General features: G+C 37.5%; 1 protein-coding gene and 1 long non-coding RNA gene across 7 annotated transcripts in view; both read right to left on the reverse strand.

The window, feature by feature from the left end:
* RARB (retinoic acid receptor beta) overlaps positions 1-25,477 on the reverse strand; it is a 416,875-nt gene that overhangs the window by 113,849 nt on the left and 277,549 nt on the right. The window contains exon 1 of one of the 6 annotated variants that reach the window (XM_060781903.2): positions 11,202-13,029. The exons of 4 other annotated variants lie outside the window; for them this stretch is intronic. In XM_060781903.2, the coding sequence (XP_060637886.2) occupies positions 11,202-11,433 (232 nt within the window). In that variant the 5' untranslated portion in view covers positions 11,434-13,029. Of the gene's footprint in view, positions 1-11,201; positions 13,030-25,477 lie in introns of those variants that run through there. One more of the 6 variants, XM_060781908.2, reaches the window with a different exon arrangement.
* LOC137097275 (uncharacterized) lies at positions 14,782-15,804 on the reverse strand. The gene is made up of 3 exons (XR_010910107.1): positions 15,692-15,804; positions 14,941-15,051; positions 14,782-14,844 (listed from the first exon to the last, which is right to left on the reverse strand). It is a non-coding gene; the product is annotated as an uncharacterized lncRNA (long non-coding RNA).

Consider the following 25,477-nt stretch of genomic DNA (forward strand, 5'->3'; position numbering starts at 1 on the left):
TGTTCTTTCATTTTTTTGCACTACAAGCAAGATATGTGCAGCGTGCATAGGAATTTGTTCATGTTTTATTCAAATTATAGTCTGGCCCCCTCAACAGTCTGAGGGACGGTGACTTGACCCTCTACTTAAATGTTTGAGGACCCCTGGTTTAGTGAGTTGTCCAAACTAAAGAATTTGTGGACTGAGTAGGAGGATGCATTCTTTGCCATCTGTGGTTCAGCTTTCAAAGTTTGCTATGCTAGCTCCGCTGGCTGCCGGTCCAATTCCGAGCTCAATTCAAAGTGCTAGTTTTGACCTATAAAGCTCTATACGGTTCTGGCCCAGCTTACTTGTCCGAATGCATCTGCCTCTACGTCCCACCTCGTAATTTAAGATCATCCAGGGAGGCCCTGCTTTCACTCCCGGCAACATCGCAAATGTGTCTGGTGGGGACGAGAGACAGGGCCTTCTCGGCCATGGCCCCCACCTGTGGAACACGCTTCCAAATTAGATATGATCGGCTTCATCCCTCCTGGCTTTCAGGAAAAAATTGAAATCGTAGTTTTGGGACCAGGCTTTCAGACAGCAGACATAATTAACACTTTGGTTGGAAATTGATTGGTAAGGCGATATAGCTGAGGATACTGTTTTATTGTTTTAATTCATGCTTTATATATTGTTTTGATTAATGCTTTATGTATTTTAATTGTTGTTGTATTATTGTAATTGTTTATATGTAGCGGCATCGAATAGTTGCCAAATGTAAGTCGTCCTGAGTCCCCCTTCGGGGGTAGAGAAGAGACTGGGTAGAAATACTGGAAATAAATAATAAATAAATAATAATGAAACTGAATCACTGTGTCGTGAAATGATCAATGTCTAAAAAGCGTGTCAACAACATGAAATGTTTGGAAAGCTCTAAGTACACCCTTGCATTAGTGTCTCTGCTAGAAAGATACTGCAATTCTGAGTTGACAATTCCTACGTTAAAACAAACACGAAATTTCACCTGGTATAGGGCAGGGTCTTTTGTAGCAGCTCTGAGACCACTGCAGGGTGAGAAGAGCAGGATATAAATATAGTAAATAAATAAATGTACACTATTACACTTTACTCAATGTATTCTGTACAAAATCAATGCTAGTATACTTGCTTACAAGTTCCACTATCAGATCTTTGAGAACTGAATCAGTCGTATTTGTTCAATGAGAAACTTAAACTTCCTTCTACACTGATTGGGGTGATTTCATACTGTATTCACTCTGCTATGCAGGTTGTTTTTTCATGCAGCCATCACAAGGAGTTTGTTTGCAGGCTGTAATTAACTTGGTTTTGTCTCATACTTGTTTAACCAGAAAAAACTGGTTTTTAATCCCCTTTTTTGTTTTCCTTTTGAAGTCATTAAATGTTAAAAATGCAGAGAAAAACTGTGTCTTTGCTGCAGTCTGGCAAAAGATCTGCATTGTAATTTGCTGTTCTAAGGGGCAATTCTACTGGTAAGGTAAGACAGAAAACTAGGAGCCAGTCTTGCCCTGTGATTTCAAATGGAAAGGGGAGGGGAAGGGAGGGACTATGTAGAAACTGAACATATTCAGACCCGAGCAAGAATAAAACTTGCAGAACTGACCAAAGAAAGGTAAAGTGAGACATGAGTGTGTAAGGTAGCCACTATTCTGACTTTACAGGCAATGTTTTCTTCCAAAGCTTCTTTGGAAAGCCTGCAAGTGTATTAGGGGAAGAGGGTGGAGGTAGGGAGGAAATGTTTCCCCCCCCCCCCCCACTTACACAGCTACATCCTGTCCCAATGGTGGGAACAGAATGCTACAGATAATACACCAAAATAAAAGAAATGTACAAAAATCCATTTTAAACCTATTACAGTATTGGAAAAGCTAGATAGTGCTAGAAAACCTTAGGGCCTTGTTCTTTAAGATCTTTTATAATGTTGCAACGTGGCATTGAATATTGCCAAACTGGAAGCTGCTCTGAGTCCCCTTCGGGGTGGAGATGGAACACGGTAAAAATGCAGTAAATAAATAACGAATCAGGTAAAAGAACCTGTATTGAAGAGAAGATGGCTCTAATGCCAGCCCACTCCCAATGCCAGCATTAAGAAGCCAGACCACTCTCAAACTTTTGATATCAGTACATTAAATGGGGACATATGCGAGAGGAAAACCTATATGATAAGTTCTCTAGATGGATAAGCTGGTCTCATATGAGACCAGTTTAGCTTCCAAGATCAGATATGATCTCTGTGTTGCATTTAGACTTACTTACTGCAAAGCAATTTCATTTTTACTGGGTTGAGGTTCATTGGTAAGAACCAGTAACAGTTGTGGGGCATGACTTGACAAGGTCTCCTGATTCTTGAAATTTATACTATGGAAGGAATAACTCAAACCCATTACTTGGGTGCTTCTACTTAAAACAGTGATTCTGCTCGACTCAACATTTGTATTTATATTGCAGTTTCACCTTGCCCCAGGCAGCCTCCAAAACAGCTCTAGTGGGTTTTGCAGTTCTGTTGTGTAGATTTTTGAGGTTTTTCAATGGCTGGGTAGAGCAAAATATGTTCTTGCATTGGACTGAATGCTGCTCCTTTGGAAGTAGAATTCCAGTTCTGGATACAGCCCCAAGTCTTTGGAAATCCCAGAGCATCCCATGGTGTAGGTCAGTGGTTCTCAACCTGGGGGTCGGGACCCCTCCGGGGGTTACCAGAGAGTGTCAGAGGGGTTGCCAAAGACCATCAGAAAACATAGTATTTTCTGTTGGTCATGAGGGTTCTGTGTGGGAAGTTTGGTCCAATTCGATTGTTGGTGATGTTCAGAATGCTCTTTGAGTGTAGGTGAACTATAAATCCCAGCAACTACAACTCCCAAATGTCAAGGTCTATTTTCCCCAAACTCCACCAGTGTTCACATCTGGGCATATTGAGTATTCATGTCAAGTTTGGTCCAGATCCATCATTGTTTGAGTCCACAGTGCTCTCTGGATGTAGGTGAACTACAACTCCAAACTCAAGGTCAATGCCCACCAAACCAGTGTTTTCTGTTGGCCATGGTAGTTTTGTGTGCCAAGTTTGGTTCAATTCCATCATTGGTGGAGTTCAAAATCGTCTTTGATTGTAGGTGAACTATAAATCCCAACAATTACAACTCCCAAATGACAAAATAGCAAAATTGCAGTTATGTTTGGGGGTCACCACAACATGAGGAAATGTATTAAGGAGTCACGGCATTAGGAAGGTTGAGAAACACTGGTGTAGGTTATAAATGTCCAATCTATACCCATCCAAATCTTGGACTCGACCTCCACCAGCCGCAGACTGGGAAGCAGAGTAATGCACGCACAGGATAGGATTAAGGCTAGGACTCAGGGTTCCACTCTTCTTATTTACACAGTGCACACTTCATTTTACTATAATGTCTTTTGTGTTCAGTTCTTAAGAAATGTCTTCCTGAAATGCTGATTACAAAACGTATTCAAGATTAGTTGCCACTTTATTGTTTAGGGATATAATTCAGACCGTTTAGTTCACATTTAGTTATTATTTATTTGCAAACATCTTCTCTGAACGCATTTGGAGGCTCAGGTTGATCACACTTCAGGTATTTTTTTTAATGTTGATTCAAAATTTGTAATTCATAAAAACATAAGGAAGGATGAGATTCACAGCTTTTTAGTCATGGTACATTCAGATACAACTATAATTGTGCCATAGAATGTGTGAACAATTCATTTCATCATATCTAGCAGAGTATGCTTACACAACCTTAGTCATAATCATTAAACAAGACAAATCCACACACACAGTACTTAGTTCATATATGGACGCAATTTATAGAATTTTGCACTATTATGCAGGAAGTAACACACATTAAAGTACTCTGTAAAATTAAAAAAAAAACTAGACTACATAACCCCATGCTCTGCATTAACTACTCAAGTAAAATTTAATAGAGTTCTGGATTAATTGCTTCAGTCTCCAGGAAAAAGTGCACAAATTGGAAAGACCACCCACTTAGCAAATTGATTGTTCTTATGCCATAAGATGGTCAAAGTATATAACAAACATGAAATAAATTGATCATCAAATGGGCATAGCAAATTAACCCAAAAAAAGTCAAGAACTCATTCAAACTAATAAAATGTCAATTTAAAATTAATACTTTAAAATTGACTGGGTAGCCCTGCAAGAAGAAACAGGACTTCCATATTTTTAAAATTCTGACAGTATGTTGAATTTATTATGGCAGGTCATTCCACAGTTTAGGTTCTCTGGGTGACAGCTGCTCATCTAGTTCTCCCCAAAGTAAATGACCCACAAAGGACAGGAGCATATGGAATAGATTGTATGGAAAAAGGGGATTCTGCAAGTTACCTGGACCCAAACCATGTAAAGCTAATAGCCAACACCTCTATATTGCCTGGAAACTGATTGGAAGCCAGTGGAATGATTTTAATTTATGTGTGAGATGCTCGCTCCTAGGTATACCTGTAACCAATCTGGATGCCATATTTTGGACTAACTGAAGCTTCTGAACTTGGTAAAAAGGTAGCCCAATGTTGCAAAAATCCAACCTTGTGGTTACCAGCCCGTGTCTTTAGGTCTTTCAATTCTACGGAAGGGTACAGATGGCATATCAGCCGGAACTGATAATAAACTGATAATAAGCATTCCTGACCATTGCATCTATCTGGACTGACATTTGAAGAGATGGATCCAGGAATGCTCCCAAGCTGTGAACACAGTCTTTTGGGGAGAGAGTAACCCCATACAATCCCAAGTTAGGACTCTTAATCATAAGCAATTCTGTCTTGTCTGGATTCAGTTTCAATTCGTTTATATTCATTCAACCCATGACCTTCTTCAAGTATGGCTGTTTTTGAAGGCATGGAAATATATATCTGGGTGTAATCAGGATATGGACAACACCCATATGATGTATCTAGATAATCTCTCCCAGCAGCTTCATGTAGATGTTAAAACGCATTGGGGATAAAATGGTGGTGTGCTACATTATAGCATTTTTTTTTACAAAGTAGCCATCTCCAAGCACCACCAACTGAACCTGCTTAAGAGGTATGACTAGAACCACTGCAACACAGTGCCTCCATCCCAATTACTCTAGGCATTCCAGGAGGAGACAATGGTCAATGGTTTTTGGAACACCAATGAGAGACCTAAAAGCACCAAGAGGGACAGACTCCCCATCAGTGTTAAAATGGAAATCATCCACTAAGGCAACTGAATCCTGCTCTGAAGCCAGTTTGAAATGGGTCAAGGAGGTGTGTGACATCCCAAATTAACTGGAGTTGAAAGGAGTAGTGTAAGGAACAGAAATTATCTGTTCCTTACACTATGCAAGTTTGTCACACATTGGAATGGACTTTAGAGAGGTGCCTCTTTTAAACTTTTTAGTCTTACAGAATCCGAACAACTGTAAGAAAAACCATTTAAATTATACCTCATTGTAAGCCAGAAGTCTTGAGCCACTAATAGATAAGTACTACTGTTCAAAATCAGTGGGTGTGTTATGAGTCCTGAACAATTTCTCTACACTCTTCTACCTCATAGTTCTGAAGTGGAATCTGCTGTATTTGCCAGATGAAGTGTTGAAGCAATATTATTAGCTTATTATCAATTAGCTAATCTACTATTTTTAACACATAGGAAGCAAGAACTATCTATCTGACTGAAGAAAGTCAGGAAGGCAAAGCATTTCATAGTGACATAGACTGGTTGTTCACACAACTTTTTTTCTCCATGAGCTGCTTTTAAGTATTAAAATTGAAACCACAATAAAAAGCAAAATGGGAGTGTCCACGTAAATGTAAGTTATGCCCCCTAATCTTTCTTTCTGTGTCGATTTTGAATAGTTTCCTTTACAGCTTCAGCATATCTTCCCTCTGTAATAAATCCGCTATAAAACACAAGGAAAATGTGACTGTAAAAGCATAATAATTGGCACAAAAGCAGCATGTGAAACTTTTAATTTTATTTTAATTGACTGGGTTTCAGCTTAGCTTGGCAATATTCCTCCAGCTTGTCTTGCCTGACTAGATAATTTTTAAATGGACTCATATTGGGAATATTTCCACTAATAGCTTTTCTCACTGTCTTTTCTGAAAGAAATCTTGTAATCTGCTTTAAAGCAAGATGCCTGCTGAACATATGATTTGGAAATAGGAATTCATCCTAATAACAGGCTCTGAAAATTATCCTTTGCTGGATTTTTGCCTTACTTCCAAGTCACAGATCCATATTCTATTTGTGAATGTGCTTGTTCTTGGTCCAGAAATTACATATTGCCTTCAGGCCCCTTCCACAAAGCTGTAAAAAGTTCCACATTGTCTGCTTTGAACTGGGTTATATGGCAGTATGGACTCAGATAACCCAGTTCAAAGCAGATATTGTGCATTATCTGCCTTGATATTCTGGGTTATATAGCTGTGTTAAAGGGCCCTCAAATTTGTAGCCCAAAATGTCCTGGACTCATGCTTTGATCTGTATGTAAAGATGGTGGTCGTTTGTGGTGGTATATTTTTATGGAGGTAGGAAAGTGGTGTTGACTGTGTTAAGGCTTTTTGTCCTGTGATAATAGCAAATTGGGGAAATAAGAATAAAACTCAGCATCAGGACTGTATGTTTGCTCTCTTAGCTAGTACATGGGACAACTTACCAATTTAAATACCATGTTAACTCAATATACACTTGGTAATCTCCTCAAGTGGCTCAGAACCTGAATATCTGCCTCTACAAATACACACGCACGGGCGCACACACACATATATACACACAAAGGGAGAACGGTACCCCATTCTTCACAATGCAACTATGCCATGCTTACACATTGGGATTTCCAAAGCAAAGCTAGAAACTTTCCCAGCTTTTTAACGACCTTTAAGATTTATTTTTTCAGTAACTTCTATCAATAGTCGGACTTCCTTGAAGTCTATGTATGTATATGCATATTTTTAGAGCTTCTCCTTATCAGTTTATCATGCAATAGAAAACAAATCTATTTTAGTGGGTTTTGTGAGTTTTACGGCTGTATGGCCATGTTCCAGAAGCATTCTCTCCTGATGTTTTAAATCACCAAAGCTTCCTTAGCCAATGCCATTATTCCCAACTCACTGGGAGCCTGGTTTCCATCTAGTTTTTTCTAAGTAGTTTCTATTTTGCACCAGATAATGAAGGATGGCATATTTTAATATACTGTGTTAGGTGTAAGGGATATTAGACACCAAATATGTTGCTATGGGATCAAACACATTGCTGTGTAATTCAGTGTGTGATCTGTGTAAAACAGCAACATGGGAAACATAAGAGAGGGATTAGTTACATTTTAAGACCGGTATAAGACTGGTATTGTGCATTATTGGACTAAGCTGATAAACCCTTCAACAGAGATGAAAAGACATTGAGATTATAGTCTTCAGACATTCTGTGTATGAACATTTTGGGACACTTTGATTGTTTTGTTTGGACACTATAAAGATGATCAATCCTACTATCCAAAGTGGATTCTCTGTTTTCTTACCTTGTTAGCTTGGTCTCCCAGCTAACTCTGCAAAATTCTGATGTACCTTGCATGTGTTCTCACTATGCAACAAGAGAGTTCTTGGTTACAAGTTGCAAAGAAAGACTGAATTGGCCTGCTTTAACCAATTGTAAGTTGAGGAATATGAGCTTCGGCTTTTGAGTCTCTTGGAAAATGCATTGTTTCAAATAAAAAATAAAATAAAGTCAGATATTACAAAGGAAAACAAACAAGTTTTTCTGTGACACAGGGAAATTCAGGAGACTCAGATTTCAGTGCTTTTCAAGAGTGCATTAATTAGTTTGGATCCAGATTAAACACTAGGCGATCAAGTGTCCCTTAAACAAGTTTACAGCAAATAAAAACTTCCTATTAATCATCACAGGGGGGTTAGGAAGAAACTTTAAATAAAGGGGAATAAAAATAAACCTTGTCTTCTGTGGCTGAAAACAGAACTTCCAACAACACCTGCTGCAACTCAATACCAAGGAATGTAGATTTCAAGTCGTACATGTCAATGTGTTTGTTTTTATATTCTGGCTGGAGATATGAAAGATAATAAAGCACTGAGAGAGACTGTATGTTCGGGCAGATGTTTTTCAGCTTGCTGAATTCTCACAGCATAATCATTCACACAGCCCTAATGACAAAGAATCAGTAGTTTAGCAATGGATTTCAGGATTCACGTGGATTTTGTTGCTAGCTGCATTAAAAGTCTGCTGCCTGTCATTCTGACTTGGCATTAAACCTCATTTGGAATCACTGTTCATGTAAATTCAGTATTACTGAGCCCCCTTCAATTTCAGTGGGGTGACATTACGGGAACTGAATAGGAAGCAAATCCCACTGAAATTGACGGAATTTGTTCCTAGGGAAACATGTATAAAATTGGAATCCTGGCCACAATTACCCAGAAGTAACTTGCATATTACTTACTTCTAAGGAGACATTTACAGCAGGGTTGTATTATCAAAACGTGCTTTGCTTATTGAAAACAACAGTACCTAAGCATGACTGAATCATGCCATTTATTTTTCTGTGAAAGCAACATGGAACATGACATTGACAGCATTTTAAAAATATGAATACCTGTTGAAGACTATTTCATCATCAACACAACTGAAGATTTCTTTAGACTATTATTAATAATTACATTTAGCTACTAATACTATCCATCTTATTATTATTTTAATCAGACTGCCATAGACCCACACCTCTAGCCTTGATTTTGGTGCACTGACCCTGAATTCTTAAGAGTTAAGAGGAGAGATTATTGATCATACTTTAAATTCCAATTAATCACTGTTCGCTATTCCTTTAAAGCCACTACTTTCTTTTAACTGATACTTATCTTTTAGCACAGTTTGAAGTTACAAATTATGAGCTATGTACAAGAAATGCCTAAGCAACTTTAGCCTTTCTTTCCAAAACTTTAAATTAGATGGTATATTTAAGGAGATTAATTATTCTAGACGCAGTACTTTAGTGAGTGAAATATTTTGTGCATCAGAATGAATGTTTGCAATACCGAGGACTGTTTATGTGCCCTTTTCTGAGCAAATGTAATCAACAAAGCTGTTTTTCTTTTCCTTACATACCATCTTAAATTTTTCATCTGTGTAAAAGAATTACAACTGAAGCATAAATCTGCTATTGCAAAGAGCTCACTTGTACAGCCAAACCAAAATAATCTTGATGGGCTCTTTTCATATCTGAGGAAGTGGCTCTCATCTCAATTGTTTACTCAAAACCACAGAAGACTTAGTATAAACAGAGAATAAGGAAATACTTGCTATTGGAGTGGCAACTTATCATCCCTACACTGCAGAAAGCTTATGCCTGGAATTATAAGTAGATTTAATTGAAAAATGATGCTTTAGATGTCTATTTAGATAAATACAAGGTATTTCACTCCAAGTTTCCTGACACTACAATTCAGTTGTCACAACATTGTGAAAGGTGAACTTCTAAAAGCACTTTGGTACAGCAGCATTTATTTCAGGTAATATTTCCTTTGATTAAGTTCTCTCTCTATACTATCATCAGTACTTGTTTCTTATTACCAGCCGCAGGCTAATGACATATTTAACACTTGCTGCACACTGATAAAGAATGACCTTATGTCTAATTAGGTTCAGGATCAAAGGCAACATATGTGTATATACTTTTAAGAAAAAAATGATTCAAGCGAATGACCTGACTTTTAATATTTTGTCTTCAAATATATTGCCAATCAGGAACCTGTCAAAATTGAGGGTTTTTTTTTCATCCTAAAAGTTTGGATTCATAAAAACCTCTTGCTACTTCATGCTAGACTTTGAAAGGCAACTGAACTTTAAGGTATTTTGCATTGCCACTATCACACTTGCAAAAGAACACAAGGAAAGAACACAAAGTTTCAAACATTTGCTGGCAAACTTCAGAAACATTTCTTAGCTATATTGATAGTACACACATTGAACCCACAAATGTAGTACTACGATTTTAATAACTGTCTCCCGACTTTTTGTTTTGCCCTTTTTTTTAAAGAGGCAAAAATGTTAAATGTCTGTACTTGTTATAATGGTTAAGGGTTTGTATTCCACATCAGACTCGCTTTCTTATTTCTGTTAACTTGCCCATTTACTAATGAAGACCTAATAGTAACAAAAATATTGTTGACTGCAGCATTTGCTACCATTCATGTTACTTTTCCATCCCCTGACGATTAAACATTCAGAAGGAAGAACAGTTTACTGCAACTGAGATGTCTAGGAACCACAGTGGCATTAAGCATACTTCTGGAGTTAATGCTCCATTGAAGTGTCAAAGACTATGTTAAAACCATTTGATACATAGCCATCATTTATCTAAATCAGCGTCAGAGCAATGAAGCATCCTTCAAGGTTTTTTTTAAATTAAATGCAGAAATGTAGTGCTGCAACTTTGTTGCTTTTTTGTTTATCAAGCTTTAAATGGCACTGTTAAAGCATGCCTCGGTTTGCCCCCAATGCCCTCCAGTACTATGTCAAGATTTGATAACAAAATAACATTTTTTTAAAAAATCTAGAGCAGCAAAAGCCCGTTCCTTCCTTGAAATTCCTAGGCGGCTAACAGATCCAGAAAGCGCTGAGATAATTGATGGCAAAACACAAGGGGTGTTCACAGTTAGTTTTCTAGCAAAAACAGGGACTTCTTAGAGCAACAAAGTAAAAACAAAAGGTGGCAGCAAGGTCAATGCAAAGAAATATTGCCGGCTGCTTTTTTTTTTTTCCAGAGAAAGAGAAACAATTAAGGAAGCCTGCAACTTTAACTTTGGTTACCCTCAAGTTCACTGTGAGGCATACCAAGATTTTAATTGGCTCTTAAGATGTTAAAATGCATCCAGATAGATATATAGATATATAAAAAGACATTAAAACAGCAAGATGCACATGCATATAAAAATACAACCCTCTTTTACACTGAATGAACAATGCTGAATTGTATAGCTATTTTGAAATATTAGCGGAAAAATGTAAGACACTTAGAACAATGTTTTTAAAATATATGTATGTTGACACTTAGCGTCCATACAACTGCCATTCTGGAAGGAAAACTTTACACGTTTATTTTGAAAGCATTACAAATATTTCTGGCATGCAAATAAATAAAAAACGAAGGGGGGAAGTGGAACAAAATAATAGCGGGACCTACATTGCGTACTGTGCCGGTGTTGCCACTCTGTCTGTGCCAATCCACTGAAGCATGCTTTGAGAGCCTTCTCCTGGAGCATGCAGGAAGAGGGACTTGCAGTGTAGAAATCCAGCATTTGACCAGGGCTCACTGCTAGGACATCCATACAGTCAAACATGATTCCCCCTCTACAGTATGTCTGCAAAAGTGCCTTCCTCTCGGGTGTGGAGGAAAATGGCATATAAAAGTACATCCAACTCCATCAAACTCTGCCCCTTTTTTGGCACGTAGACTGTTGGTCTTTTTCCCAGACCAGAATCATGAATTATGACAGACAACACAGCTAAAAGCCTGTAATTGATCCAAATGATCATTTACCATTTTCCAGGCTGTTCAGTCAATCCAGCAGAACAGAGGGGGGAAACACACAGCCTTCCAAGTTTCAGTTCTCATTCTTCTGCCTCCCAAATCTTTGAGCAGCTTTCTTGCCTCTCACTTTCATCCTGAATAAATGAATATTTTTGTATCCTGTGCAGTGCCGGAGTTTTGTTGGCAAAACAGGCTTTGCTAGAAGCACGGGATCCCCCTTTGCCTGTGAATAGATCCTTCTGCCTCCGAACAGCTCACTTCCTACTACTTGTGTCACACGGAATGAAAGATTGAATTGCTTAATATATGCGAGTGAACTTTCTATGAACCCTTCCCAGGCTGCTAACCTTCAAATGACCCAACCAGTCTGACATCACCAACTCCCAGGATTCTCACACAGCTTAAAAACTCCCAGCAGCCTTGCAAAATAAGGCAGGCAGGCAAGCAGGCAGGCACGAGCTGCTGTGCCTAGAATAACTGGCCTTTGGAAAGGATAACAGACACTTTAAAAAGGTATCTAAAAGAATATAAAATAGAAATAGACTGGCCTCAGGATTCTAAATAGCACAACTGCTAGAGCACGCTGCTAAAAACATATATGTCTCTTTCTCTCGTTCTCTCTCTTTTCTTTGTCCATCCTTTTAAATTCATCTCCAAGGGTGATTCCCAACAAGGATTCCCTGCGTCTCCTGGGGGGAAAACCCTATCACACACATTCAGTTCTCTGCATAGAAAGGCACCAGGTCTTTCGCTATTCTGTCAAAAGGGACAGAACAAAGTGGCGCGTTGCATTCACCTTAATAACAAAAAGAGTTAATTTTCTTGGCTGGCATACAAAATAGAAAACTATTGTCAGGCATTCTTAAACCTCATACAGCAAGTATTCACCACAATTCCTTTTGTGCCCAGAATAGAGGACACTGCAAATTCCAGGCTGCCTAAATTCTTCGAGTCTGCCTAAATATTCAAAAGCACCAGGTCTTATGTGATCTTGCAAGCTAAGTAGGATCAGCTCTGGTTAGTACTTCAAAGGGAGACTGCTAATGAATACCAGGTACCATAAGCCGTATTTTAGAGAAAGGAACTGGCAAAACCACCTCTGACTATCCCGTTCCTAAGAAGATCCTATGAAATTCATGTGCTCATTGTAAGTTGACACATACATAGACACACATAAAGCTCTCTGAATGAAAACTGTAATAATTGCATTAATTTGAACAATAGCATGATTTTCATAATTCACTTATCCAAGGACTGTGGACTTGCTCTTGGGGAATGTCAAGGTTCCAGCACAGCAAATACTTAACAGATTGAATCCAGATTTAGTAACATTTGGCGTGTTATCACACTAGAGCTGAAAGAGTAGGCAAAGAGGATGCATCTCATCTAAAATCCTGTGGCTTCCTCCTGCAGAATTCTAGAACATGTAGATTAGTGAGACCCAGGACCTCTCTAGCTGAGCACTTTTAAGGCTCCCCTCCTGAACTGCTGGTCTGTGGACGCATGTCTTGACACCCCCCCCCCCCAAAAAAAACCTATACTACTTCGGGACACTACTTCAAACCACTGAACACGAAGGTCACTTTCATGGAAATTTTACACTCTGGAAATTTTAAGAGAAACCACCAGTTCTCAGTTGAGTCAGTCCAACAGACAGGTTCCTTGCTGGTAGACACCATCCTGGCAGCAGTGGTAGAAGACTTTGATCTTTTCCACTGTCTTCCGTATTAATGGGACTTTCCCTCATAATGGAGGAAGATAGTGGTCCTGATGCACTTAGAAGTTGGAGAGTCACTCAGTAACCCCCATGGAGCTTGAGGCTGATTCTTTGGGGGCTTACTTTGCTCTGCTTTAACCCGGCTTTTCTCTCTTCTTCCTTCTCCTCAGAGATATATTTCCTGACTGCCTACTTCCTCCAGTCCAGAAGTTGTAAGAAACTTTTTTATTTTAAAAATCTACCTAACCAGAAATTTCAGCTCTGAAAATGTGAACATAGCTGAGAAATTGAAGGATGGGGATTTTACATCTGAAAAAGAAAGCGTATCCTAGAAAAGAAGAGTGCATGGCAACCCTAGAAATGCATACAGTACATCCTATTAAGTCCTTGGGTGGAAATACACAGACTGATAACCTGGGGGCCAATCCGCCATACCGCACAGCAGATGAGCTCTGAATATGGGTCACACAGGTAGCCCTCCAGTTTTTGCAGAGGCGGGAGGAAATCACCACCTGGGTGGCCACCCTTCCTATGCTCCTCAAACTTCCCTTATCGCAAAGGTCTCCAACCATGATATGGATCCTATCTATCATCTTCTCTCCACCCTCCCTTCCTAGAGTGCCCCATCACCTCATGTGACATCACTGCAGTCCACAGTTGATAGGTAGAATTGCCACAATGAGGAGGAGGGTGGTGACCCATCTTGTGTCCCTGGGCTGTCCAAACATAGGATGGTAGTGGGGACAGTTGCTATCAGTTCCATTACAGAACCAATGCAACTGTTCCAAGACTGCCAGAATATGGATTTCCTCTGACTTTGATTAACATAGGCAACGCCATGTTAAGGTGGCTTTGCCCCGCATGACCCCAGATCAACTCCATGTGGCATTTGACTGCCACAGAGCCGATCCAGCTCTATACCGATCTAAGCAGTTGGTGTAGATGTGACCCTTGTAAAGTTGAAAACAAACTCATATTTATAATATTCATAATTAACTGGATGGAATAACTATTTGGAAATAAAAGTCATCATCACAACCCACACACTCAACACACTGTACTTTACTTGCTGAAATTGAGAATAATCCAGATACACATATTGTAAGTAAATTTTCCTGGTTGAAATCCTTGTTCAAGAATGGTTATAATCTATGAGTCTAACCTGAAGGGATGCTGTGAAAATGAAGGAGACCATAAATAACATTTTGAAATCCTTGGAGAAAGGACAGGAGAAAATTGTGTTATTTTCTCCTCAAATTATTCAGCATAAAAAGTTAGTTATTCAATGGATTTAGCTCACTTTCCATTTCCAATTCTCTTTCAGCATAGTAAAATTTCAGTTTGCTATATATGTATAACTCTGAAATTTATCAATTCAAAATATTATTTTTAGTCAGTTCTTGTGGGTTTTTTCGGGCTATATGGCCATGTTCTAGAGGCATTTCTCCTGACGTTTCGCCTGCATCTATGGCAAGCATCCTCAGAGGTGAGGTCTACAAAACATGGTTTTTAGTACTACAAAACATGTTTTATACAATCCTTATGGGGACACAGTCCTGAGATCCCAATTCCCAAAACCTGAAAAAATAAAAGAATAAATTAAATTATTATTTTTATTGACTTGATTGTCTTTCCACTCCAAGGAAGAACTAATGAAACCCTATTTACTTTTACCTCAGTGGCTAGCATCCCCGTGAGTCAGGCTGAAGCAGTTTCTTCAGGTCCCAAAGCATGATATGTTGGGGATAATGAGAGCATAAGGCATGGGATGAATATTCAAAATATCTGGAAAATGGTTGAAATAATAATCATCATCATAATCATAATTTTATTTCTTACCTGCCTCACTTAGCAGCCCGAGAGAGGTTACAACATCACTAAAACACATAATCATCTAAAAACAGTCTTTAAAATACACATAACAAAATGTATTTCTACAAAATAAATATTAAAGTACACAGAGCAAAAACTAAAAATAAGACACAAGTTTAAAATTCAAGATTAAAACTGTGTTTTAAATTCTAACAGTGACTTGTCAGATCTCTTCTGTCAGGTTGTACAAAAATTGCATTTTCTGCGCAGAAAATAATATTTAACATATTCTATCCTGCACAGAATATATAACCTATTTCTGAGCCGAACATGATGTTTTCTATGAAGAATAAAAAACATATGTTGGGGGAGGGCATAATTTAAATCTCAGACTAATAGTCAATTTTGAAAACTGCAGTGTTTTCAAATTTTTCTTATAGTAAGAAAAAGAGTTGATAAAATGGCTCATTCGTTCTTTGTGAAGAAAAACAGCAAAGAAATGACAGCCTTACAGATCACCCACCACAGTGTCTTGCTATTCACTCTCCAGCAATGGCAAGTTCTGAAAAGAAGCCACATGAACTGTTTGGAGCATTCTGTCAACTTATCTTACCTTTTTGAAAAGCTTTGTTAGTTGCTTTCAAGCTGAAGTAAATGCTAGGACAGGAAAAGAAGCTGACCCAGCTCTTCAAAGTAGGGCATAAGTGGGCTCCAGAGAGCCAGACCAGCTGCCTTCCTGCTGCTATACGTTGCAGCAGAAAAATTTCAAGCATGCAGCATTCTATACCCTACAAGGCCCAAATAATTTGCTCCAAGGAGTCTCAAAGCAAGATATTATAGGTGGGGTGGCTATGAAGATCACGTGCCATGCATTGCTTTACTTTACATTCAGATGAAAGTAAACATTTCCTGCACAGTGGTTATGGCACCTCTAGGAGCTGAGTATTCCCACAAGAACCACAGGGCCCCTGATCACAGAAGAGGCCTGTGATTCATTAAAAGCTCAATGACATTCCTTGCTGACTGGGGTTAACAAAACTTCAATATGAGAGGATGCAAAGAACATCTTAAAAAGATTTCTTTTGAAACTGAGATATATATATATATAAAACAAACAGCTTTAACAACTGTTTTAAAAAGAGAAAAACCAGATGTTATTCTGAGAATTAAAGAAATCTGAAGAAGGAAAAGCAAGATCTTTCCATTTTTATTTTGAACTGCCTTGAAAGCTTTTATGTCTTTAGAACTTTAAATGAGGCAAGTAAATTTAACATTTTAGTGAATTGGTTAAATCAAACCTCCATGTCTAGAGGCAGTGCCGGGAAGAAGATGCTAGACATAAGCAAGAGAAAAATACTAATTTAATTTGAATCATGTTGGTAATCTTCCAGTTCTCTTGCCTGCTCTGATTGTGACATTCCTACCTTGCAGCAAAGGTGGGGAGGACAACACCTGGGCAATTGTGGTTTGTAAGCCCTGAACTTTTCAGGATACCCCCACAATCTTTTGCCCTCTCTCCAGATTTAAACATTTGAAGTTGGTTTGGGTAAATTCTTCTGCATAAAACAATAAAAACATACATTCTTGTTCATCTCTTCATTTAATTGGCAGGGTGTATATGATAATTCCAATATGGGAATTCCAATATGACCCAGGAATCAAATGAATATACAACATTTCCCCTAGCTATTTTATCTATATATTACACGCTTGGTGGGCAACTACAACAGAAATAACTTGCCTGAGTTCCTTTGCTTTAACCTTGGTGTCTGAATGTAGATATCCTCAATGATTTCTGGATCAGTGGGATCTGAACCAAGGTCTCCCCACTCTGATACCAGGAACAAGGTTTATGAGATGACCTTTGACCAGTCGCACACTTCCTACCTACAGAGATCTTAAAGGTTCATTTGACAGCAAATTCGTATTTGCTGCTGTGAGAATAAATATAATGTAATAGTTTGAAGTATCAGAAACAGGTCAACTGTTAGCCTGCACTTTAGCCAACTCTGTGAATCAATGGGACTAACAGTACAAATTGACTCATCATTGAACAGTTGACTGTGGGTATTCTCTTCTTGTGCCCAATAATAGGAAGTACATTGTTTACTGTCAACTGAGCCTAATGAAATCCACAAATAACTGTTTTCTACATAAGTGGACAAACAGATACATATCTTCTACACCACACATTTTTATAATATTTTAAATATCTTGGACATACCTCTAACAAAACATACCATTTGTGAAATGTCCCTAAACATTAATCTGTCTATGACACATTCACATACATTTTCTTCAGTCAGAGGTAGCAAGACCAGGCTTTTGCATTATACACTAGAATATAGCCTTTGACATACTGGGAACATAGAGTTAGTAGTGAGGTGATATTCCTGAAAATCACAATAAAGTAAAAATAAGGCTAAAATAGGTATTAATATATACACTCATGAATAAGTCTGGAAATTTTAGTGATAGAATAATCAACAACAAAAACCTAGGGAAGATCGATTTATCTATGGGTCAATAAATGTACTGTAACACTTTTAATAAAAAGGAACAATCTCTGCTGAGCATGGTGAAAGGCTACAGCTTTAGTCCATCCTGGAAGAACCTAATAGAAGTACTGACCCCCTCTACTCTCTTCTATGATGTTATTTCTGGCTTTTTTGAGTAACTGGATGGAAAAATGGCAGGAGTTGAGGTGACTGGTCCACTAAAGTGATCCTAGTTTTTGTATGTGATATGACTCTTGACTTATCCACAGTTCATATCAAAAAACATCATTTTGGACAAAAAACCTTCTCTTGATTTAAACATGAGGTTGACTTATATATTAATCTATATGGTAGTTTGCTTATTTTTTTCTCTATAAATGATTCAAAGAATACCAAAAAGTTCTAAAGCGCCTTTCTTTTAAAAGTGTTAGATATTTGTAGACATTTATGAGTAGTATTTTAAAATTCACACAGGTTTCTGTAACATTTGAAAATAAATCTGGTGATTCATGCAAAATTGCCTCATGCTAAACTGAGTATGATAGCTTTTTTCATAATATATCTAAATTAGCTTGGTGCCTTGCCATGTATCTTAGTGAATTATGCTTATGCTAATGCTTGGTTATTACTGAGCTCATGTGTAATTAAGTAACATTAATTCTTCAGATAATCTAGATGCTTATTCTTACTATTTCATCTCATTTTTGTAATAAATTAATTATCTTAGAACAGCTCTGAAAATTATATTTGACTATAGAAAGGCAGATAGGCAGATACAGATAACCTTACTTACTGGGAAATAAGATTTTTTTTGGTCTTCTCCCAGGAAACCAATAATCATTTTAAAAATACAGCTTAGTATTCATTATAATCAGACATAATATATACTGAAGTGGCAATTAATTCCTTAGTTAATTTAAATGTGATGATGTGCAAATATTTTATCCACAGTTCTTGAACAATGTTAAAGAGGGCGAATGAGCCAAAATCCTTTCAGCAAGGCCACACACATATAAAAACATGTTTATTTCATATCACCTATATTATTTTCTTTCAGACTAAAATGGCAAAAATTGAATAAATATCTTCTTAACCATAAATGTAATAAAAGAAAGCTAAAGTCAAAAAAATCTATTTCCTTTGCTATTACAACATATATTTCTCTGGGTGACATAGTACTTTTGAAGCCCATAACCATAAAACAATAATTTACAACCAAAGTTCACATTCTATATTCGTGTCTCTGATTTTTGTTCGGTAATTACCAGCTAGACTATCCAGAATCATGAATCATATTCTGAAAACAAAGCATACTTGTGACAGCTACTGTATGCAAAAAAACAAGGCTGAGGTCTGGACAGCAAAATCCTTCAGTAATACAGTATCCCAAAATCCATTTCCTCCAGGTGCTTTGGACTTCTGCTCTCACAATTCCAAATAGCTGGTAAGGTGTCTAGGATTTCTGGTAGTTGAAGTCCAAAAACAATTGGAGGACCAAAGGTCAGGAACTTCTAGTCTCAAATGTTTTCTTTTTTCATATAAATATTTTAAATAAATATATAAATAAAATGGTTTGGATCCAAGTTACTCAAGCAGAAAGGAACTTTGCGTCTACAGTAGAATCAGGCGCATGTGGTTTTAGGATTAAACTAAAATCTCCTGATAGGGCTAGGAAAGAAACTTGCCTGAATTCTTGGAAAATCACTGCCCATCAGTGTAAAAAGTTATAGATTCATATGACAGAAATGTAGAGTTGGAGGGAGTCTTGGTATCCTAAAAGCACCAGAAATTATAAGCACTTGAATTTAGAAGCTACACAGTCAGCTCTGGTTAGTAGCTGGATGGGAACTTGCCAAAAAATATCAAGTGCTTATAATTTCTGAAGCGGCAGAAAACAAGCTTTCTCCATCCTCAATATGACATCTTTTCAAATATTTAAATATGGCTATACTGTCATCTCTTAATCTTTTTTTCTCCAGGCTAAATATACCTAACTCCTAAGTTCTTCTTCATAAGGCATGGTTTCCAGAACTTTGAACATTTTGGTCACCTTTCTCTGATACATCCCACCTTGTTAATATCCTTCTTGAACTGTGGTAACCAAAACCTGGACACAGTATTCTATGTAAGGTCTGACCAAAACAGAATTTTAAGTCATGTTCATATTTGTATTTTATTAAGATTTCTAGATCCCTTTTGCATGTACTGTTATCAAGCCAGGTGTCCCCCATTCTATATCTGAGCATTTCATTATTTTTTTTGCCTAAGTTTAGTATTTTACACTTTCCCTGTTGAAATTTATTTATTTTCTTAGCTTTGGTTCAGCTCTCCTATCTGTTAAAGTTGTTTTGAATTCTGATCCTGTCCTCTGGAATATTAGCCAGCTCTTCTAAATATTAAATATTAGTTTGGCATGAGTTGTTTTTGAGAAACCCATGACGACTTCTAGTGATTATGGCAGACTGTTTATGATCTGCTCTAGGATCTTTCTTGATATTTATGTCACATTGACTGGGCGATAATTGACTGGGTCCTTTTGGTTACCCTGTCTAAAGATGGGACAACATTTGTGCCCTTTCAGGATGCTGGAACTTCTTTGATTTTCCAGAAATTCTCAAAAACTAGTGCCAGCAGTTCTGAGCTTACTTCTTCTAGTTCTTTTAAACAACCTTGAATGTAGTTCATCTGGTCCTGAAGAATCACATTAATTTAAAGTCACCAGGTGTTCCTGCACTGCCTCTTTACCTATTCTGTTTTCCCCAGGTTGAACACTATTTTTCTTAAGGAAGAAGACTGAGGTGACAAAGGTGTTGAGTAGTCAGCTCTCATCATTTGCTCAAAGCAGTGAACCTATTAATTCCTTGTTCTTCCTTTTGCTATGGACATGGCAAAAAAAAAAAAAAAACCAACCCCAAAACATTTTTGTGTTTTTGACCACTCTAGCAAGCCCGAGCTTATTCTGCCTTCAAATGAAAATGGAGGCATGCAGAAAAAAAATGCAAGGCACTTGTTTCATCACTTCCACTTTTGTGGATCTTAAACAATGAAAGAAATAATCTGGTCCTTAATAGTTTCTCTTCGAATCTAATAGTAAATGTCAAGATCCAGAACAACTCTTTTCCTAATATCATTAAGTCTCTTCCCGAGAGGGTAAAGAAGATGTGATGAGGTGTGTGTGAAGTCCAGCTAATTCCCTTCATTAGGTCCAAGGAACAACTGCCAAGCAAGTCCTTTTTTCTACTTATCAAAATTAGAAAGGTTAAAATATATCAATGAGATGCTTCTCTCCACCACCAATATAATCAATAGCTTTAAAATCATTCTCTGCTTCAGAGTTTTAGAGCTATGATGTTGGGGAATTACATTTATTGGAGGAAAAATTTACATTCAGAGGACTGCAGTTGACAAATGCAGTTAATTGTAAGAGCTTACTTGGAATGCTAAAACTAACAACTTGTTGATTCTGCCAATAATAGTAATCAAGAATCTGACTAAAAAAATAAATACATCTAATGTTACTTGTATTGATAATGTAGAAAAAGACGAATAAGACCCTAGAACCTGGGGGTCTAGAATTTTCTTTTCAGAAACCATGCTGAATCTACTCTAATCTATTCCTACCAAAAGTTGCAATACTTATATACAATCTATTGGCTCCATCAATAAAACTTTGCTGGAAGCAAGAAACTTTGAAAAATACATCTGGCTTTTTTATTCTTTCTAACAGAATATTGCCACTGAAATTCTACAGTGTTAGAGTGTGTTTAATGAAGTCACTGGGGATCTTTAAGCTAGGAATAGTCTTCATGGGGAAAAAATAAGCTGCTCAAGCTATGGATTCTGTACTGTAAATATGCACTGAAGCACCTGAAGTTGTTTGGCTTAAACAACTTCAGATGTGTTTTACTATCTTTTTGCAGGATATCATTTCTGTAGATTAAAGAGATTAAAACTGATGTTTTCTCTTTATCAAATAACTTGAATCAAGTTACGGTATTTAGTGAAGTGCTAAAATCTCATGGAATGGTTATGAATATGCTACTGTTGAGAAAATTAAAAACATCCGAATGTAATAAACAATCCAGTTCTGAATTAACTGAATATCTTTAAGGGAAAATTCCAGGGATGTATAAAGAATATACTAACTTGAAATTTTGCAAATATTTTAGTCACCCTCACTCTAAAAGAGTTGCAATTAAACATGCAATCTTCTATCCCTCAGCCTTGAGAACAATATGGGATGGCCCAAGCTAAGCATGGTTAAGTCCCAATGAATTTAATGAGAGAAATTTGAGGACATGTTTAGTTCTCTTTTGAAACAGATGGTCCTTCATCTGCTTAAGTCTGACAATGTATCACTGATGGAGGATATTAACTGAGGGGACAGTATATGAAACACAGTTTTAACTTATCTTGAATTAGAAGACATTAAACTTCTATTTTCATGGAGGCACATGGACCTTAAAATCAAAATTGTGTCACAGTTCTTGGACAGCAAGCACGTTCTTAACACTGACTGTAATGTGCTGTTTCTGTGCACAAACAGTACTATAGATAGAAATTTGTACTGGAAATATACTTCATATATGTATCGCTCATACTAACTCCTATTATTAAATTTTGAGCATCAAACATAACGAAACAACAGCTAAAATGGTAACTATGTTGTAATGTTCAGAAATTATAGCAGACGTACCAAATAAATTTGCAACTATATCATTCAATCAGTAATGTATTATTATGTAAGTACCATAATCATAATTAACTAGCTATAGGTCAAATTACTAATAAATCCCTGAAACTAAATGTATACTCCGTCAAACCCTTTCCAAATTGATCAGTCAGAATTTAGAAGCTTTTTAATTAGGGAGAAATTTATGCAATGCTGTATGTTATAATTAAGAATCAGCTCTTCAATAGTATTTTTGTACATCAGCAAAAATTAAAATATTGAACAACATTACTGGGTCACTGTACTATGTCAATGTCAAAATCAACACATAGCTAAAATTAAGAGGTTAAGGATATCTTACATCTTACAAAGTGTTATGATCTCAGAGCTGGAATCATTATCCAAATATAAAATCAATGAGCAAAAATGCCTAATTCAACCATTTTTGGAGTGCACATTCACTAACTGTGATTTATACTACTGTAAAACTTTTGTTCTTTTCCACAGTTTTATGGCAAGGTCAGTGGTTTGACTGTTACACGAAAACTGCTCTTCTGAAATGGCTGATTTATTTATTTAATTTTGTGCCTATATTCTACCTCAACATTTGTTTTAATGCATGTTTTAATACATTTTTGTTTCAACTAGTGAAGAGTTTAAACATATACACACACACACACACACACACACACACCCTTTGGCAGTTTAAAAGAAATTTAATTAACAATTTAAACACATTAAATCTGTTCAAATTATTTCTACCCATTTAAAATCTTAATTATTTTAATATGTTTGAAATGTTTTATATACGGTGCCCTGAGATCTTGCAAAATAAAGTGGAACATAAATATTTTAATAAAATTAACTAAAAGGGTGACCAGAATAATATGTACAATTGCCCCATTACATACTATTTCCAAATGCATAACTTTACCATTGTGGAGTATCACAGATCCCCACAGGTCCTTCAGAAATGGGTAGTAAAAGAGAAAAACCTCAGAAATAATGCAATGGGGGAGAAAGTCAGGACCAAGAGAGGCTATATGAACCTCACTTCAGGCCCAATGATGTCTCCCCCTGTATTCTCAGAAGACCTAGGAAGCCAGCACCCAATTTCAAGAATGGGAGAACACTCTGCCCCACTACATATAACAGGAGTGGGAAAAATATAGAATGTGGACCATATGCTGCTCATGAGTGTGACCCCGAACCTTGCAGAAGCCCCAAGACACTCTCATATAGGTATATATATTTATTTTTGGCACTGCTTTGGATATATTTTCTCTCTCAAATCAACTAAAATCTGCTCAAATCGAAATGATTTGCTTCCCCTAATCTTCCAAAGCTACCCACCCAGTTCTCCTAAATGCCCCTTGCCTCATGTGCAGTCGTCCATCCCAACCTATATGAAAAGTGAGATCTAGCAACACCTGGAACAATCTGAGGAAGAGAAATTATATTGTAGTCAAGTGCAAACTCAAAAGAGAAGTTTTTGTGTCCTCCCCTAGAAAAAGGATAGTTATACCCAGGCTATGGATTGCTCCTATGCAGTATGAACCTTGTGTCTTGGATTTATTGGTCCCATCTCTTAAAGACAACCATGGGGCCTGCTTTGGCCATGTCTGCATATCCTACAAAAGGTGATCCATCACCTACCTGAAGAAAGTGGTCTAGACACCCATTGCCAATCCTGGCCCTTGGTCATGAAACCGCCTACGTGTCTGAGGATGACTTTCTTGCATTTGGAACCAAATCCAGCTGACATGTAAGAGCCATAGGCATGTGATCTTGCAACAACTTACCATATTTGGGAGACAGATCCTATAACAACTTACTATCAAGATTGATGTACTTCATCAGAACTTTAGGAACCTTATAGTCATTCAGTGCTCAGTCTCACAGACATTAATTCTGATTCTAAATACTTGATTGTTCATGCTGACTACAATGTAGGCCTTTTCTAAGATGTGGCTCCTTCTTTCCAGTCTGTACACTAAATATAGAGGACAGTCACATGGTTGCTTGGTTCTGTCAAGCAAGGAGATAGTACACAAGAAAACAATTACATAAAGCTGAAATATAAAGCTGTAAACATAACTTTCCTCTTCAGGCCCTTCTACACAGCTATATAAAATCCACATTGAACTGGATTATATGGCAGTGTGGACTCAGACAACCCAGTTCAAAGCAGATATGGTGGATTATGTCTTGATATTCTGGGTTATATGGCAGTGTGGAAGGGCCATTCATCTCTTCTCAGAGATGATCCACTCTATTTCAATTAAACTTACTTCCAGATAAGTGTATATAAAGCTGCAGCTTAACAAAGTAACATAAAATTTTCTTAGAGAAAATAAAAAAAATATTTGGAGCAACACTCTTCCACACCATCTTTAAGAATAATCAATGTAAGAAGATAATAAATGCCTCTTTTCATTGAAAAGCAGATGGTGAAGTCAAAATGGTCGTCTTGTTTTGTCACTTGTTCAAATTTGGTAAGACCTAATGGAAACAGGAAGACCTCTTAATGAGGCTGCCTATGAAAAGTGTACAGAGACAATAAAGGGAGTCCCTGAGTTACAAATATTCGACTTACAAATGAGTCATAGGACCTTGTCACATGGCCCAGATGGGCCGTTTCATTTTGCCGGCTTTCACCTGTGAAAGAGAAGGCATGCGAGGTGACTTGTGACACCTTGTGCACCTTCCCTCCTCCCTTCATCACACATGGAGGGTGGGAAAAGGCTGCACTGGCACCATTTCCCACCCCATCATATGGCAGAAAGGGTGGCAACGTGTGTTGCCCCGCTGCCCTTTCTGTCATTACATGGGTTTTTGAGGCCAAAACTGCGGCCTCAAAATGCTTTCCTCCCTTTCAATGCTTCACCTCCATTTTGAGAGGAAAGTGGGTGAGGCCTGCCATGCATCGTGTGATGGGGTACAGCAGGTCCCATCAAAGCTGTGCATGAAGGCTGCAAAATTGAGCATTTCTGTCCTGTGTGAAGCGGTCTCTAGAAAAATCTACCCCTAGGACGGTAAAATTACACCTAAAACAGTTCTCATGGGGAAAAGGTGTCTCCACTGAAGCTTTACCACCAATCTTTGTTTCCACAACAAGCCATTTTTTTTTCAAAATCCAATGATCATAGGCACAGAAAGTGAGGTGAAATCTTCTGAATGGGAGCACAGACAGCAAAACAAACACCACAGGAGCATTAACAGGAGTGTG

Source organism: Anolis sagrei, chromosome 6 (assembly GCF_037176765.1).
Source record: "Anolis sagrei isolate rAnoSag1 chromosome 6, rAnoSag1.mat, whole genome shotgun sequence".
Lineage (NCBI taxonomy): Eukaryota > Metazoa > Chordata > Lepidosauria > Squamata > Dactyloidae > Anolis > Anolis sagrei.